General features: G+C 27.0%; 6 protein-coding genes across 8 annotated transcripts; 3 read left to right on the plus strand and 3 right to left on the minus strand.

Moving 5' to 3' along the window:
* The first annotated feature begins 202 nt into the window (after positions 1-202).
* On the plus strand, positions 203-1,139 carry LOC100652102 (28S ribosomal protein S17, mitochondrial). The gene is made up of 4 exons (XM_003393129.4): positions 203-367; positions 457-573; positions 676-752; positions 824-1,139. The coding sequence occupies exons 1-4, from the start codon at positions 203-205 to the stop codon at positions 999-1,001; spliced, it is 537 nt and encodes a 178-aa protein (XP_003393177.2). The 3' UTR covers positions 1,002-1,139.
* Positions 593-4,841, minus strand: LOC100651629 (RNA polymerase II subunit A C-terminal domain phosphatase). The gene is made up of 7 exons (XM_003393125.4): positions 4,254-4,841; positions 3,770-4,073; positions 3,332-3,576; positions 2,499-3,258; positions 2,270-2,437; positions 1,853-2,132; positions 593-1,768 (listed from the first exon to the last, which is right to left on the minus strand). Exons 1-7 carry the CDS (start codon positions 4,478-4,480, stop codon positions 1,497-1,499), a joined length of 2,256 nt encoding a protein of 751 aa, XP_003393173.2. The 5' UTR covers positions 4,481-4,841; the 3' UTR covers positions 593-1,496.
* A 138-nt stretch (positions 4,842-4,979) lies between these two features.
* On the plus strand, positions 4,980-6,888 carry LOC100651864 (centromere protein L-like). The gene is made up of 5 exons (XM_003393127.4): positions 4,980-5,276; positions 5,414-5,622; positions 5,786-6,177; positions 6,330-6,504; positions 6,605-6,888. Exons 1-5 carry the CDS (start codon positions 5,132-5,134, stop codon positions 6,695-6,697), a joined length of 1,014 nt encoding a protein of 337 aa, XP_003393175.1. The 5' UTR covers positions 4,980-5,131; the 3' UTR covers positions 6,698-6,888.
* On the minus strand, positions 6,730-8,682 carry LOC100651980 (snurportin-1). Its single transcript, XM_003393128.4, has 6 exons — positions 8,368-8,682; positions 8,091-8,290; positions 7,754-8,006; positions 7,502-7,690; positions 7,051-7,422; positions 6,730-6,981 (listed from the first exon to the last, which is right to left on the minus strand). Exons 2-6 carry the CDS (start codon positions 8,282-8,284, stop codon positions 6,955-6,957), a joined length of 1,035 nt encoding a protein of 344 aa, XP_003393176.4. The 5' UTR covers positions 8,285-8,290; positions 8,368-8,682; the 3' UTR covers positions 6,730-6,954.
* A 28-nt stretch (positions 8,683-8,710) lies between these two features.
* On the plus strand, positions 8,711-11,744 carry LOC100651744 (protein Hook homolog 3). 2 transcript variants are annotated; one of them, XM_048407829.1, is made up of 2 exons: positions 8,711-9,196; positions 9,263-11,744. In XM_048407829.1, exons 1-2 carry the CDS (start codon positions 9,002-9,004, stop codon positions 11,111-11,113), a joined length of 2,046 nt encoding a protein of 681 aa, XP_048263786.1. In that variant the 5' UTR covers positions 8,711-9,001; the 3' UTR covers positions 11,114-11,744. The 2 variants fall into 2 exon arrangements, with proteins under 2 accessions (XP_048263786.1, XP_003393174.1); XM_003393126.4 differs by having other exon boundaries at positions 8,711-11,744.
* Positions 11,745-12,281: 537 nt separating this feature from the next.
* LOC100652219 (dehydrodolichyl diphosphate synthase complex subunit DHDDS) lies at positions 12,282-14,213 on the minus strand. 2 transcript variants are annotated; one of them, XM_048407849.1, is made up of 6 exons: positions 13,788-14,213; positions 13,481-13,675; positions 13,207-13,368; positions 12,973-13,121; positions 12,657-12,841; positions 12,282-12,579 (listed from the first exon to the last, which is right to left on the minus strand). In XM_048407849.1, exons 2-6 carry the CDS (start codon positions 13,639-13,641, stop codon positions 12,349-12,351), a joined length of 888 nt encoding a protein of 295 aa, XP_048263806.1. In that variant the 5' UTR covers positions 13,642-13,675; positions 13,788-14,213; the 3' UTR covers positions 12,282-12,348. The 2 variants fall into 2 exon arrangements, with proteins under 2 accessions (XP_048263806.1, XP_012175854.1); XM_012320464.3 differs by having other exon boundaries at positions 14,163-14,181.
* Positions 14,214-14,659: the final 446 nt, after the last annotated feature.

Here is a 14,659-nt window from a genome sequence, read left to right on the forward strand (position 1 = left end):
ATACTTTTCAAAAATGACAAATGAAAAAGGTATATATATAAATCTAAACTTATTTACTAGGATACATATAGTGATTAATAAAGCAATTAATCTAGAGTGCTGTTACAGTAAATATCATAAAATAAATTATGCTACAAATTATTCTTCTGGTATCATACCTACTACATATACAATATAGTATATCAAGTGTATGTACATATGTATGTTAGATACAAATATCGCAATAGTAACTATCATAGTCATGGCAGGGAATATCGTAAAAAAGCGAGGATTAACTTATTTATTAGGTGTATGTGTACCTTGTGCTAAACAAAATGCTGCTAAAATACGAGTGAAACAATCAGACTTCGATGCACATCTGTTAATGGTACGTAAATTCAACGTGAGTTCTTAAAATCGTAAATTCATTCTCGTAAGTGTTTAATTGAGGTTATGTTTTCAATTATCGCATTTCAGTATTTTAATAAATATGAATTTATTTATGCCGATGATCCCGAAAAGCGTTGTAAGACAGGTGATACAGTTTTAATACAAAGTTTACCAAAAAAATTAACTCGCCTTATCACTCATAAAGTATGTATATCATAAAAAGTTGAATCTCTATATTTTATTCATATTTTATTACAACTTCTTAATACAACTTTTATGCTTCTAATTTACATTTGATGATTATAGGTTGTTGATGTCATTTATCCACTAGGTGATATTACAGATCCTATTACTGGTAAAAAGGTTGTTGCAGGAAAATATAGGTATATTCTTCTTCTTTTGAAAATATTTACCATTTATTTGAAATTAAAACTTTATATTTATTTTAAATTAGGGAAAATATTGAAAAGGATGCTGAACTTTATGGAAATTTAGAATCTATGTATAGATATGAAAAAGCACCAAAGAGAGGAATCACAGAAGGCAAACGAGATTTTACAGACAAGGAAACTTATATGAAATATAGTGATGATCCGAAAGACTATGACCCATATGCAGTGAATCCATCGTAACTCGTACATACAACATACAAACATATTATAGATAGAAATTAATAAATGATGTTATATTGAAAAAAATTAACAGTGTATTTCAAATTAAGTTATAACTTTCAGAAAAAGAAAAAATATATTCGATTCGTTTGATACTTATCTTTTGACATTTTTTTAATATAAACGAATTATTTTATATATCCGCTATTTACATATATTAGTTACAATTTCCTTTAAAAATAAGAAAATAATTATTAAAATTACAATTTATTAAAAATGTAATATTAATTTTAGATTCAATTATTAAATACAATATCATTTTTTTGTATTTCTCCTTGTTAAATTTATACATCATGTTAAATTTGTTATAACATTGCCTCAAACTACTTGAATCAAAATTCTGCAAACACGTCAATTTAAATAATATCAGTGATTATTAAAATTCTCCAATTCAAAATTGAAAAATAATAATCATAGCTGATTCATAAAAGCAAAACAAGCAATTTTTATAATGAATCATTCAGAAAGAAATTCCCTTTCAAGTGCAGCTCCCATTTCATTCCATTCTCGTTCATCTTCATTATCCATTATTTCCAGATCATCGATTGAATCTTGAGAATTATCACCTAAATCTAAGTCATCGGGTAAACATTCTCCTCTTCTAAAACGCGTTACAGGGTCATCATCGTCATTGTTCAAAGTATCGTCTTTGCCACTTAAACTATCATCATTTGAACTTTCATCAGAAAGCTTCCTTTTCTTTCTTATTGGTTCATTTGTATTATTTCCTATTAGTAAAACTTGATATTAGTTATTGGATATTAGTAAAACTATTATCTGATAGTAAAATAAACTATAAATATTACACATACGATCATGGTTTATAGAGTCATCAGAATCTGAATCCTTATAACAATATTTTTTATCACATTCTTGTTCATCATCTATATCCTCTGTATCAAAGACAGGTGCATCTAATTCTTGATCATCCATATCTTCTTCAACTTCTTTATCCATAATTTCTATTTCCTCTGGTGTGAATGACATTAATGGATTAATACTATCAGCAAAACTGTTTTCTATATTTTTTTCTGGTTCTTCTATACGTTCAGGACTACTGCAATGTGGAGGCGGTATTCTAGAAGCACGTGCCTGAAAATACATAATTGATCATCATATGTATATCACTATTATATGTAGAATAATTGGAAATAATTTTATTATTTATTATTTTTTCTGTTTTTATCAAAGCTCTTGCTTCAAACTCATCATTTTTATAGTACCTATACCTTTGTAGTAAGTGGAAATAAACGCTCATCAACATGTTCCCAGCGTTCTGCACAAGTCCAAAGCCAATCTGGGTTTACAATTTTTATATTTCGATTCTTTTTTGCTGCATTAGCCTTTGCAGTTCCGGGTCTAATAGCTACCAAGTGAGTAGTTTTATCTGACAAATCCTACAATATAACGAATTATTAAAATAAAGATAATAGCATGAGAAAAAAGTTAACATATTACCTGTGCCACTTCTGCTCCAAATGCTCTGGCGACTTTATAAGCTCGACTTTGATGAAGTTTTTGATGAGTAGGTATTAATCCACTAAAAGTTAAATATACCCCTTTTAATACTTGAGCCCGCACTCGTGGAATAATGTCTCTTAATGACTTCCGTCCACCTTCTTTTTCTATAGTAGCATAAAATTCAGTATGAATCCTACGAAGAATATCTTCAAGATATAATAAATAATCATCGTCATCTTCATCTATAATATTATTTTCATCGGGATTTTTATTTACAGCTTTTATATCTTGTACTGATTCAGATAGTGTTAAATTTTCTTTCGACTCCTCTGATGCTTTATTCTCATCTTTATTTTCATTATTGGAATCAAGATTTAAATCAGTGTCGCTCATGGTATTATCTTTGGCACTTTTATCATTCTTTTCTATAAATTTATGTTCATTTTCTTTATCTTCAATTGTTTCCTCAATTTCCTTTTTTTGATTGTTATCAATCGCATTCCCTTCATCTGACAATACAGATGCACCATTTTTATCTGCTTCACTTAGATTGTCATCAATACAAAGCTCATTTGTATTTTGCAATTCAGGTAAAACAGATACATCACTTTTTTCTAATCCTGGTGGTGCATGTATGTCACCAGTATGACGAAAGAAGTGATAAGGCTTAACTTGAACTAAATTCCCACATCCTTGCCATACGTCTTCTCTATCATCTATAATGCATACCAGATCATCTCCACAAGGAAATAAAGCCCTATAGAAAAATAGTTAATAAAGTATCTATTTGTTTTGATAAGATGTCTAAAATACAAATTTTATGACCATACTTAAGATTAGCTGTTTTTGATGCTGGATCAAAACATTCATCCCTTGAAAGTATTCTATGAGAAAATAAAGTTCCATCTTTATCCAATAACGCTGCTACAGTATGTGCATAGTTTCTTGCTCCAAATGTACATATATGTAATTCATATAAACGACTCATTTCAGAAAGAAAGTGTTTGGTATTAGGCCTTAAACGAGTGTGATACCATGGAGAATTTGGTCCATAAAGTTGATAATGATAAACATCCTGAGAAAGGTATGTCAATGATGTTAATCTTACTCTTATTATTATTATTATTATTATTGTTATTATTATTATTATTATTATTGTTGTTATTATTATTATTATTACATGTATAATAATCTCTCTCTCTCTTTCTCTCTCTCTCTCTTTCTCTACATATATATAATATATGCACCTATGTATATAATACCTGTACCTTTATATTGGAGGGAATATTATCATTTGTTGTATGAACAATTGTTTGATCAAGATCCACAAGTAATGCTAACTTGCGATCATTCAAAAGACGTTGCTCATCTTCCTTTCCAATTTTTTTAGCCAATTCTGGGCATACTTTCAGTTCTGGCACACTATGTACCATTGGTACACTAGCTTGTGATATTTTTGTACTTTCATTTTCTTTATCAATCCTTTCAACTCTTAAATCCACGCCACATTCTGCACACAAGTCTTTCATTACGGTAGGATGTCTACATCCTTCTAATGTCATTACTACTTGCCTATAATATTAGTCATTTATGTAAATTTGAAGATAGAATCGTATAGAAATAATCTTACTAGAAAGAAGTTATTTTCTTAATTAATATCATTTTACGTAATGAAAAGTTATATATAATAAATTTTATTTTTGCAATACATTAAGCACTAAGAAATCTTATAAGGTTAAGGATATTATGTACCCAGGTTGAACAACATCCCCTTCTTTCGCTAAAATTTTTGTAACACGACCCAGTCGTGTGGCCCGAAATTTCTTCTCAGGACCTTTACTATCTTCTGTTCCCGGAATAACATTCTGATACAAAAACAGCACTCTACCCGCTGAAACCATAGTATCCATTCGAACTCTCCATTTTAATAATTTTCCTGATTGTCCACCAAACGGAAATGTTATCTCTATTGTCCCCATAACTTTTAAATAACTAACATTCAGATGTTAAAATGTTATCTTCAATTGAAAGAAATTAAGTAGTAAATATCATTAAACTCTTAATGTTTTTGCGCGGGAGATGATATAAACACACACTGATGTTCAATTTTCCAACACTAATAGAAATTCACATATACATGTATTTTGTTACACGTATAGGAAGATCAAAGATACTTTATTTTTATTATTGGGTAGCATATTTTTTAATTTCTATAGATAAAAATCACTTATTCTTCTAATAGTTTTATAACTATTATTAACATTTAATGATATTCAGTATGGGAAAACAAATAATACGTATACAGTAATGAATCACATGAACGTTATATTACATAACACTAGATAAACAATTTACCATATTAAAAAAGATTCGACACACATTTAAACACTTGTAATATTATATAGCATTATCATACCATAAAAATAATTAAATGTGTACTTAGTTATTTTAACTGTAATGATTAATGTAAAATTCCCCTAGTACATATAAATATTACTATATTCATGTTATAATGTTTTCGATACGATTTTGATTCACAATTAAAACTTTCAAACAATTGTCAACTTATAAACAGTATAGAATTTTTAATCAAGATTTAATTTAATACTCTACTGTTCATTCTTTGTAAAATGGAAGATAACATAGAAAACATATTGCCAAGTACTAGTAATACTATTCACACAACATGTTCCCTTCGAACGAGAGGAAGACAACAATTTAGTTTGTGTGTTAGTTCTGCTCCAGTAGAAGAAATTGAAGCTTTTAACTTAGAAGGTGTATTAGTCATAATTTTTATTTAATCTAGTATTTAATAATAATATGTATGTGAATAATTTTTACATATAAGTGTTTTGAAACTGTTTAAATTATAATAATATCTAAAACTCATGTTTATACTTCATATTTTATAGAATTATTATATAAAACTTGGACTATTTTTGGAGTTTCCACTTTATTTAATTTTCATCAAGATGAAGTACATTTGAAACAATATGCAAAACGATTAAGAGAAGAAGTTGCAAATAATTTATCACAAGAAGATGTTACATATGACGCAGAATTTTGTATTATGAAAGACATAACACAAAGACCTAGTCCATTGGATCCACCACCAATAAAGGTAGTATCAACAAATAAAATATGTTTAAAAAATGAGAAGTTACAAATCTTCCATATTAAGAATTATTGATAGTTTTTAAAACTTCTCATTTTTTATTCAAAATAGACATAAAAAGTAATCGCATCTCCCATGATTATAAATGTAATAAAAATGATAATTACAGATTGACGTTTATTCTGAAAATAGTAATAATCAAACAAATTCAAAGAAATGTATTTATAAAGGAGTATTTTTATCATGGAGAACTACCAAAAATAAATTAACCACTTTTAATTCTGTGAGATTACCTCTTTTATTATGTCGTGGTACACCAAGTGCTATAAGAACTGTTCATAATGTGTTAAGTCGTATGTTTGATTGTATGATTATTGCATTACCTGCACATGAGGATGATTTAATATGGCTTGTTCCAATTATAATTACTCCAGCAGATAAAGAGGAACAAACAAAACACACAGATGAAATTCGTATGGAATATAAAATACCAGAACTAGAAAATACAGATACAATTACAATAAAGTTTCTAGTTTTGGATTTAATAAAAATATTAACAGTGTATGTGTTCATAATGCCTAAAAAATAGTAAATATTTACCACTGTATTGCTGTATTTGTATATTATAATTTATGATTATCCAAAACACTATTATACAATATGTATAAAAATAAAAAAGTATGTTTTTTATATCTATATTAATTTTCTTTTAGAATTGTAAAGGATCAAAGTGATGAAGCAAATGTTGAAATTGCCTTTAATTTAGAACATATAGAAAAATTTCGTGAGGTCTTATACTCTCAAATATTAGAACTTGCTGGTTTACAATTAGGATTGTGTACATTACATAAAATTATTCTTCCGACAGTTACGATAATGGAAAACAGGGTAAATAAATAGTTATTACCTATATTGTGTAATTTTTATAAACATACATTTGTATTCATATTTTCTTATTTATAAGATACTCCTTTTCGTTTATTTTCAGATGAAAGTAATGAACGCAGATACCATGAATCGCGTTTTGTTATATTTAAATGAAAAAGCCCTTGATACATTTCACACATTAAATCTTGAGTAACATAATTTAACAATATTTGTAACAATAAGCAGTCTTTATATATTGTATATATTTATTTCGTATTTGGTATAATTTTTTCAAATATCACAGATTGTATAAAACATTATTGTTTGATTTCGAATACTATTATCAATTAATTTGTATAGCACATAAATTATATTTGTAAAATATAGTACTATTAACATTTTCAATAAGTCGATTATATGTCACTTCATTTTTGAAGAAGTTCGTTCATTTAAATAAGATAAAATAAGGTTCTAGGAATTCTCATCTACAATATCCATCTACAAGCAAAAATAAATAAATAATTTAGTTCTTTAATTAATATTCACTTTAAAAGTAGATGAACTTACTTGGTTTTCTGATTCTACTTTCTTTTTTTTAGCTCTATTATTAAGGATATAATGTACAAAATCTATATATCCATCAGGTTGTTCATCAAGTGGTGGTGGTACTGAAACACCAAGTATTTCAGGTAACATAAAAGTTTTTGACCATGTTACAAGTGGGGTACGACCTTTAGTATATTGTCCATCTTTATGGTAAAATAATAAACCGTCTAAAGGATATAAATTCGAAAGATTTGCTAATGCTAAACTTATATCAGTATCACAACTGATATTTGGTAAAGGTAATATAGGAAAATTATTTCTATATGTATCTCTTTCGTGTAATTCTTCGATTTCTTGTAACTTTGATCTCAACCAAAAGAACCTAAATTCAGTCTGAAACAAAAATTAAAAATCATCATAATGTATATAAAATGTAACTAGTATTATTACATTTGGAAGTAAAAATTCTTACATCACAATTTATTAAAGACTGATTGGACCATGCAAGTACATCTAAAATATAATATATTTTTTGTTGTTTTATCCATAAACAATCAAGAATGGTACAGCTACCTCTACATTCAGATGGATTACCACCAGGAAGTGCTGAATGGAATTTACCAAGGTTATTACCGTGTCTGTTATATACTTTAGTTATACCCTACAAAATATAAGAAATATAATAAACCATAAAAAATGTTCTCACTTTTTCTTTCTAACATACTTTACGTGCAACTAATAAAGTTCGTTTTCCTTGAGGACATGGTACTACAATCCACTTTCCTACGAGATCTTGAGGTACTTCCAACATCCATTCAGACATCATTAATTGATTTGCATAATTCTTATTTCGTTTAGAGTAGTAATATCCCTTTTTATCAATTTTTTGAATTTCCATTTCTTCCTCATATTCATCTTCAGAATTAAATGCTTCTTCCAGTATTCCTCTTCCAATATTAAATGCAGTATCTCTACATCTAATAATGCATATTATTACTTTTATGTTCATATGTTCATAGAGCTCTTTTATAAAATATAATAGCCATATATAAGAAACATACTTTTTTTGAAATTGTAGTAGCCGTCGACGTCTTATTTCTTGAAAAGTGTCAATGTTATCTACATCCAAATTGTAATTATCTTTTTTAACAGGTTTTTTATAAAATATGGCACGTAGATTACCATTTTTTTGTTCATGCATATTTATTAACTTATCTTTCATCTCAGTTGCCATAATTGTATTAATAATTACCATATGAAACTAAATTGTCCAAGAAAATAAAATGTTATACATAATTATCATTAAGAAATTTTGTTTAATATAAAATTTCCACAAACCTTTACACAATATTTCTATAACAGATTCAAATAATTTAATAAAAATTAATCTTATACATCTTGTTCTTTACAAAAGTACATGAATATATACTAATATGTAATGCATTTTCACGCACGAAAATAACTTTCATTCACTATTATATCAATAAATGTCAATTTTCTTGATGTATGTTTCAAGGTTTCAAGCTTTTATTAATGTACCATGAAATACTTCACTGAATAGATTCTTCTGTGTTATATGATTGGTAGTACAATTGTTACCAACATATTCTCAAAAATAAAATGTGGTTTTCTTAAGTTTACAGCAAAATTAACTAAAAACGAAAATATCTCAAGATAGCCTAGTACTCCTACTTTTTTTTCGTAAAGGAATGTCAAAATAACGTCAAAATAACGTTTTGATACAATTTGTAAGACATTTTTGTTGAAAGTAAGTTAATACACGATACCAATAAATGATGCAGAAATGGTCAAAGTACTCCTAGCCTCTACATTAATTACTCAAGAGGTAAATAATAAGTTTTTAAGCTGAGAACTTGAAAGGATTGACGTCTATCGTAACACTGTCATATATGACAGAGCTCGTATAGGTATTTTTACAATTTAATCGATACGTTCGTAAGTAGATACAACAATGGATGATCAGCAATTAAATAATTTAATTAAATGGTTAGATACATTTGATCTTCAAGCTCCTCATTCCACAGCAGAAGATATAAGTGATGGTGTTGCTTTAGCAGATGTCTTAGCTCAAATTGCTCCCGAGTGGTTTACTGCTGCTTGGAGAGCAAAAATTAAAACAGATGTTAGTTCTAACTGGCGATTAAAAGTTAGTAATCTTAAAAAAATTGTTGAGGCTATAATGGAGTATTATATAGAATGTTTAAATCAACAGTTATCAGGTTACATTAAACCCGATGCAACTAAAATTGGAGAACACTGTGATAACTATGAACTGCACCGTTTATTACAGTTAATTCTTGGTTGTGCAGTTAACTGCAATCAGAAACAACAATATATAACAAGAATTATGGGAATGGAAGAAACTGTTCAACAAGCAATTATGCAGAGCATTCAAGAATTAGAAAGTAATATGCATGGACCAAGATTAAGTTTAGGTACTAGCCTTAATTTTGAATCTTTGGATGTAGCTGATGGTACTCAGCAAAGATTATTAGCAGAACTTCAAGTAACTGTTGATATGAAAGAACAATTAGCACAAAAATGTCATGAACTTGATCAACAACTTTCGCTTTTACAAGAAGAAAAAGCAGCATTAGTGACAGAAAATAAAAAGCTTCAAGAACGATTGGATGAATTTGAAAATCCAGAAGAGTCTGGTTCTATCTTAAGATATTCTGGTCTTAGAAAACAAGTAGAAGCATTGAAAGATGAATTATTTAAAGTAGAAACATCTAGAGATGATTATAGACTAAAGGTAGAGCTATTAGAAAAGGAAGTATTAGAATTACAATCTAGGCAAGAAGATTTACAAAAAGCAGCTGATGAGGCTAATCATCTGAAAGATGAGATAGATGCATTAAGAGAAACTGCAGATAAAGTAGCAAAGTATGAACAGACAATAGAATCATACAAAAAGAAAATGGAAGATTTGAGTGATTTAAAAAGACAAGTTAAAATGTTAGAAGATAAGAATTTGGAGTATCTGCAATCCAAAATAGATTACGAAGAGGAATCAAAACGGACTACAATGCTCCGTAATCATTTAGAACTTTGTAAACAACAACTTGCTGAAGCACATCATAAATTGGATGAACAAACTAATAAATGTGATAAACTTGAATTTGAAGGGAAAAAAATGGAAGCAAAATTAAGCACTTTACAAAGAGAAAGAGATAGATTAATTGTAGAAAGAGATGCTTTAAAAGAAACAAATGAGGAATTGAAATGCACACAATTGCAAGCAGCAGAAAATATAACAAAACCTACTACTGACAGCACTGTTGCAAATACGGAAATGATTCCTCTTGAAATTAAAGAAAAACTAGTTTGTTTACAACTTGAAAATAAAATGTTGAAACTTAAACAGAAAGGAAATGAGGATAAATTACCAACAGTTCAAGCACTATTAGAAGACTCAGAGGAAAGATTGAATATACTTAGAGGTAAAAATCGCAAAGCTAATCAAAGAATAATTGAATTAGAAAATAGATTGGAAGAAGCATTGGGTAGTCAATCAAGCGGAGACAATAAAACTGATATCAATTTAGGACAAAAAATAACACAGCTACAGGATGAACTAGGAAAAATACAAGCAGAAAAGGAACGTTTAATTTTACAAGTCGAAGAACGGGAAAATGCATTACAAGCTCAAAAGCAGAAAGCTTTTGCACTACAGGAAAAGTTAACACGCAGAGAGTATGAAAATGCTGCACTAGAGGAGCGTTACAAAAAATATGTTGAAAAAGCAAAAAGTGTAATAAAAAGTTTAGATCCTAAACAAAATAATTCATCTCCTAATGAGGTAGCTGTTTTGAGGAATCAAATTTTAGAGCAACGTAAAATTATGGAGGATATGGAACGTTCTTTGAAAGAATCTAAATTAATTAAAGAAATGGAAGAAAAGTTAATGATATCTGCATTCTATCGCTTAGGTTTATCTTGTCATAGAGAAGCAATTGATCATCGGCTTGCAGCCTTAAGTTCAGCAAGTCAGGGACAATCTTTCTTAGCAAGGCAAAGACAACCATCTGCTAGAAGGCATCCGCCTTATAACTCTAAATAACAACTAACAAAAAATTATTTATATTCGCTGATTTTATTTTAATTAATGTTTAAATGAAACTAGCAGTTGATCAACGGCTTGCAGCCTTAAGTTCAGCAAGTCAGGAACAATCTTTCTTAGCAAAGCAAAGACATCCGTCTGCTAGACGGCATCTACCCTATAACTCTGAATAACAACTAACAAAAAATTATTTATATTCACTAATTTTATTTTAATTTATGTTTAAATGGAATATATAAACAAAATAGTTAAAATTTTATCAGGTTCAGCATTATATTATTTTACTATATTATCAAGTTTTATTTACTTAACCAATATATATTTTATTATTTTCTTGACCATTAATAAAATATTTATTTGAAATAAATTTAAAATGTTTTAATTTTTATAAATATATTATACATTCATGAACATACGACTTATTGTATATATTGTATATTACTTATCTTTATGCTGTTAAAACGTGATTATGCTTACATAATATGCTTACAGACTATATGAATCTCGAAATGCAATAATGTAACTTTGTATGTTTCTATTTCAGAAGAATTATACTAATAATGTGCCTGGTCATATTTATGTGATACATTATATTTATTTAGTAAATGTATGCTTTATAATCTTTCTAACAGACTGAAGTTCTTAATTTCGAATATTTTAAAGTATAAAAAAGTCTTATTAACGAAATCATATACAATAATGAAATAATGGAAATAATATATTTAAAAAGAATGGGAAAACTATTAAAATTAAGCCACATATTTAATATACTGCAGCAGACTTGGTATACAAGATATTTCAGAAAAATATCTTAAATACGAATTTTATAAATATAAATATATACAAATTTGTAAAACAACAGAATGAAATAAAAGAATGAATTTATGTATATGCATAACATTTCTATTTTTGTCTGATATTTTTTATCAATATATACATTATATTTATTTTTAAAAGAAATTTACTCAATATGAAAAAATATACATATATTATTATATACATATATTAATACATTTTCCTATATACAAGAATAGAAGAAGACCTATAGATTTTCAATACTTACACGTATTTGAATAGTATTATAGCATTTAAAAAGAAATGTACAAAAATATTTTTGAAGTATATACATAAATGTAAATTTCTAAAAAAAGGTATGTTTACATAGATGTATAATGTTATATAAACTTTAATGATCATAAGTAATCTTAATCATATTTGTTTTTTAAATACATATATTAAATGTTTGACAAATATATTCTTTCCAGTGTTATTTGTCTTTTATGATGTAATTTGTCTATGTATGTTGATTGTCTACTATTTTGTATTATTTGCTTCATATTTTGTATTTTTATTACTTTTTGTATATCAGAATAACATCTTTGGTAATAAAATATTGCATTGAGAAATTCCCACAGATTAAATTCTGGCCATAAAACAGTGGTAAAATAAATGCATGTATTTGATATCTGAAATTTATTAAATAACAATGTATTTAGAAAAGGGAAGGAAAAACAAAGAATTAGCCTATAATCTTTAAACTTACTTGCCACATAAGAAAGTCGCTAAATCTAACTTCTCCAGAAGTACGAATTAATAAATCTGGATTTGGTGAATAATTAGTATATAAACAGTTGGAAATTAAATTTTCATCAATATCTTCAGAAAGAATATCGCCATTTTGAACACCTTCGATTACATCTTTAATAGCATGTGTAATTTCATCTCTTGCTAAAATATTATATATGAAAGAAGATAGAAAAATATAAAAGTTAATAATATTTATATTACATTATATAATTGAGTGTAGCAAAAATAATGTTTGATATTTTAATGTATAAAGGTTTTTTAAGTACACTTACACGTATAAGCAAATGCAATATTGAGAAATCCTTTATTATGTTCTTTAGTAAGAATCATAGTTTCCGCTATCAACTCTTGTATATTTTGAGGTAATAGCGACAAATTACCAATTATACGGACACATAATCCATGTTTTCGTATTTTATCCCTATATTCAAATATTTGTTACATGGTATTATATTTATACAAATATTAAATAAACTGTGTTATAGATAAAACATGTTTCAACATACTTTTCATCCAATAATCTCTGGAATTTTTGTTCTGCAAGATTTAGAAGCCCATTTACTTCTTCTTGTTTCCTTTTAAAATTTTCAATACTAAATGCATAAAATGTTACTTCTTGTATACCAAGATCTGTACACCATTGTAAAGTTTCAGCAAACTTATCAAATCTTAAAAATTACAATTTGCATTTAATATACAACATACATAAAATACATAAAATAGACAAAAATAGAATGTGAAAGCTACATTTATATCCGATATTTTTTTACTAGTACACACCCTTTTGTATGTCCTTCTATTTTTTCTATTCCATTTTTACTTGCATAGCGTCTATTACCATCCATTATAAATGCTACATGTTTAGGAACATGCCCAGTTCTTAAAATTCTTATAGCCAAATGTTGAAACCAATTTAGAGTATTGTCTCTTATCCATGACATTGTTCACAAAGTTTCAAATACAATATTTAAAGTCCTAACCAAATTGTTTTACAATAGTAATAAATAAGATATGTTAAAAAGAGATTTCTCTATATAAAAGTTGGTAAATATTATACAAATTTAAATTATATAATTTTAATATTTACATATAATTTAAACTAATTTTACATGTTTAGCCATTTTTTAAATCTTTAATATATCAGTTGCCATAATATCTCATAAATCGAATGATGTGTATGATTTAATATAAATTTGTAACTGTGTAATTTTTAATAATGATAGTGTTAAATAATACTTAACAATATGTCATGTTTTATGAAAAAATAATGCTAAAATCATCATTCTATTGACACGTCGACATTTAACCGTATTAGAATTTTGGAACACATTTATCGTCTTCAAAAATTATAACAATTTGTTACATAATATTCTTTATTTTTGTAAGATATATATCAATATAATAGTTCATATCCATTAGCAATTTTTTCGAGAATTTTAAAAACTTTCCAAAAGTTACATACGTGGTATTGCATACATACATACACACACATTCACATACATTACACAAATGTGTATATACATATCGTTACACATCGATATTTCGAGTTTATTCGAGTTACCTAGCATCCATCTTGAAGTTTTAGCTTTTGTGAAAAAATGCACATTATGTTTTTATTCCTCTTAAATATATGTAAGTATTTAAATATATATAATAATATCAAATAATAATATTTTAATTAGTTTTGTCTAAAAAAGATACAAGCAGAATTCGATTTCATAATGCATGAAAATTTCTGTTATATCATATTACAAAATAAGTGCAAAAATATTATCATAGTATTAAAGCAGTGATATGATTAAAATTAAAAAATTAATTTAACACGTTCATGTCCTACAGCAGTATACAACATTTAAATAAAACACAGTAAAAATTATATAAGGACATTATCATCCTTTTATTAACAGCAGTTTTCATGGTCATTATTTATTGTTTAACTCGAATCGCTGTAGAATTATG

This window comes from Bombus terrestris, chromosome 1, assembly GCF_910591885.1.
Source record: "Bombus terrestris chromosome 1, iyBomTerr1.2, whole genome shotgun sequence".
Classification (NCBI taxonomy): Eukaryota; Metazoa; Arthropoda; class Insecta; order Hymenoptera; family Apidae; genus Bombus; species Bombus terrestris.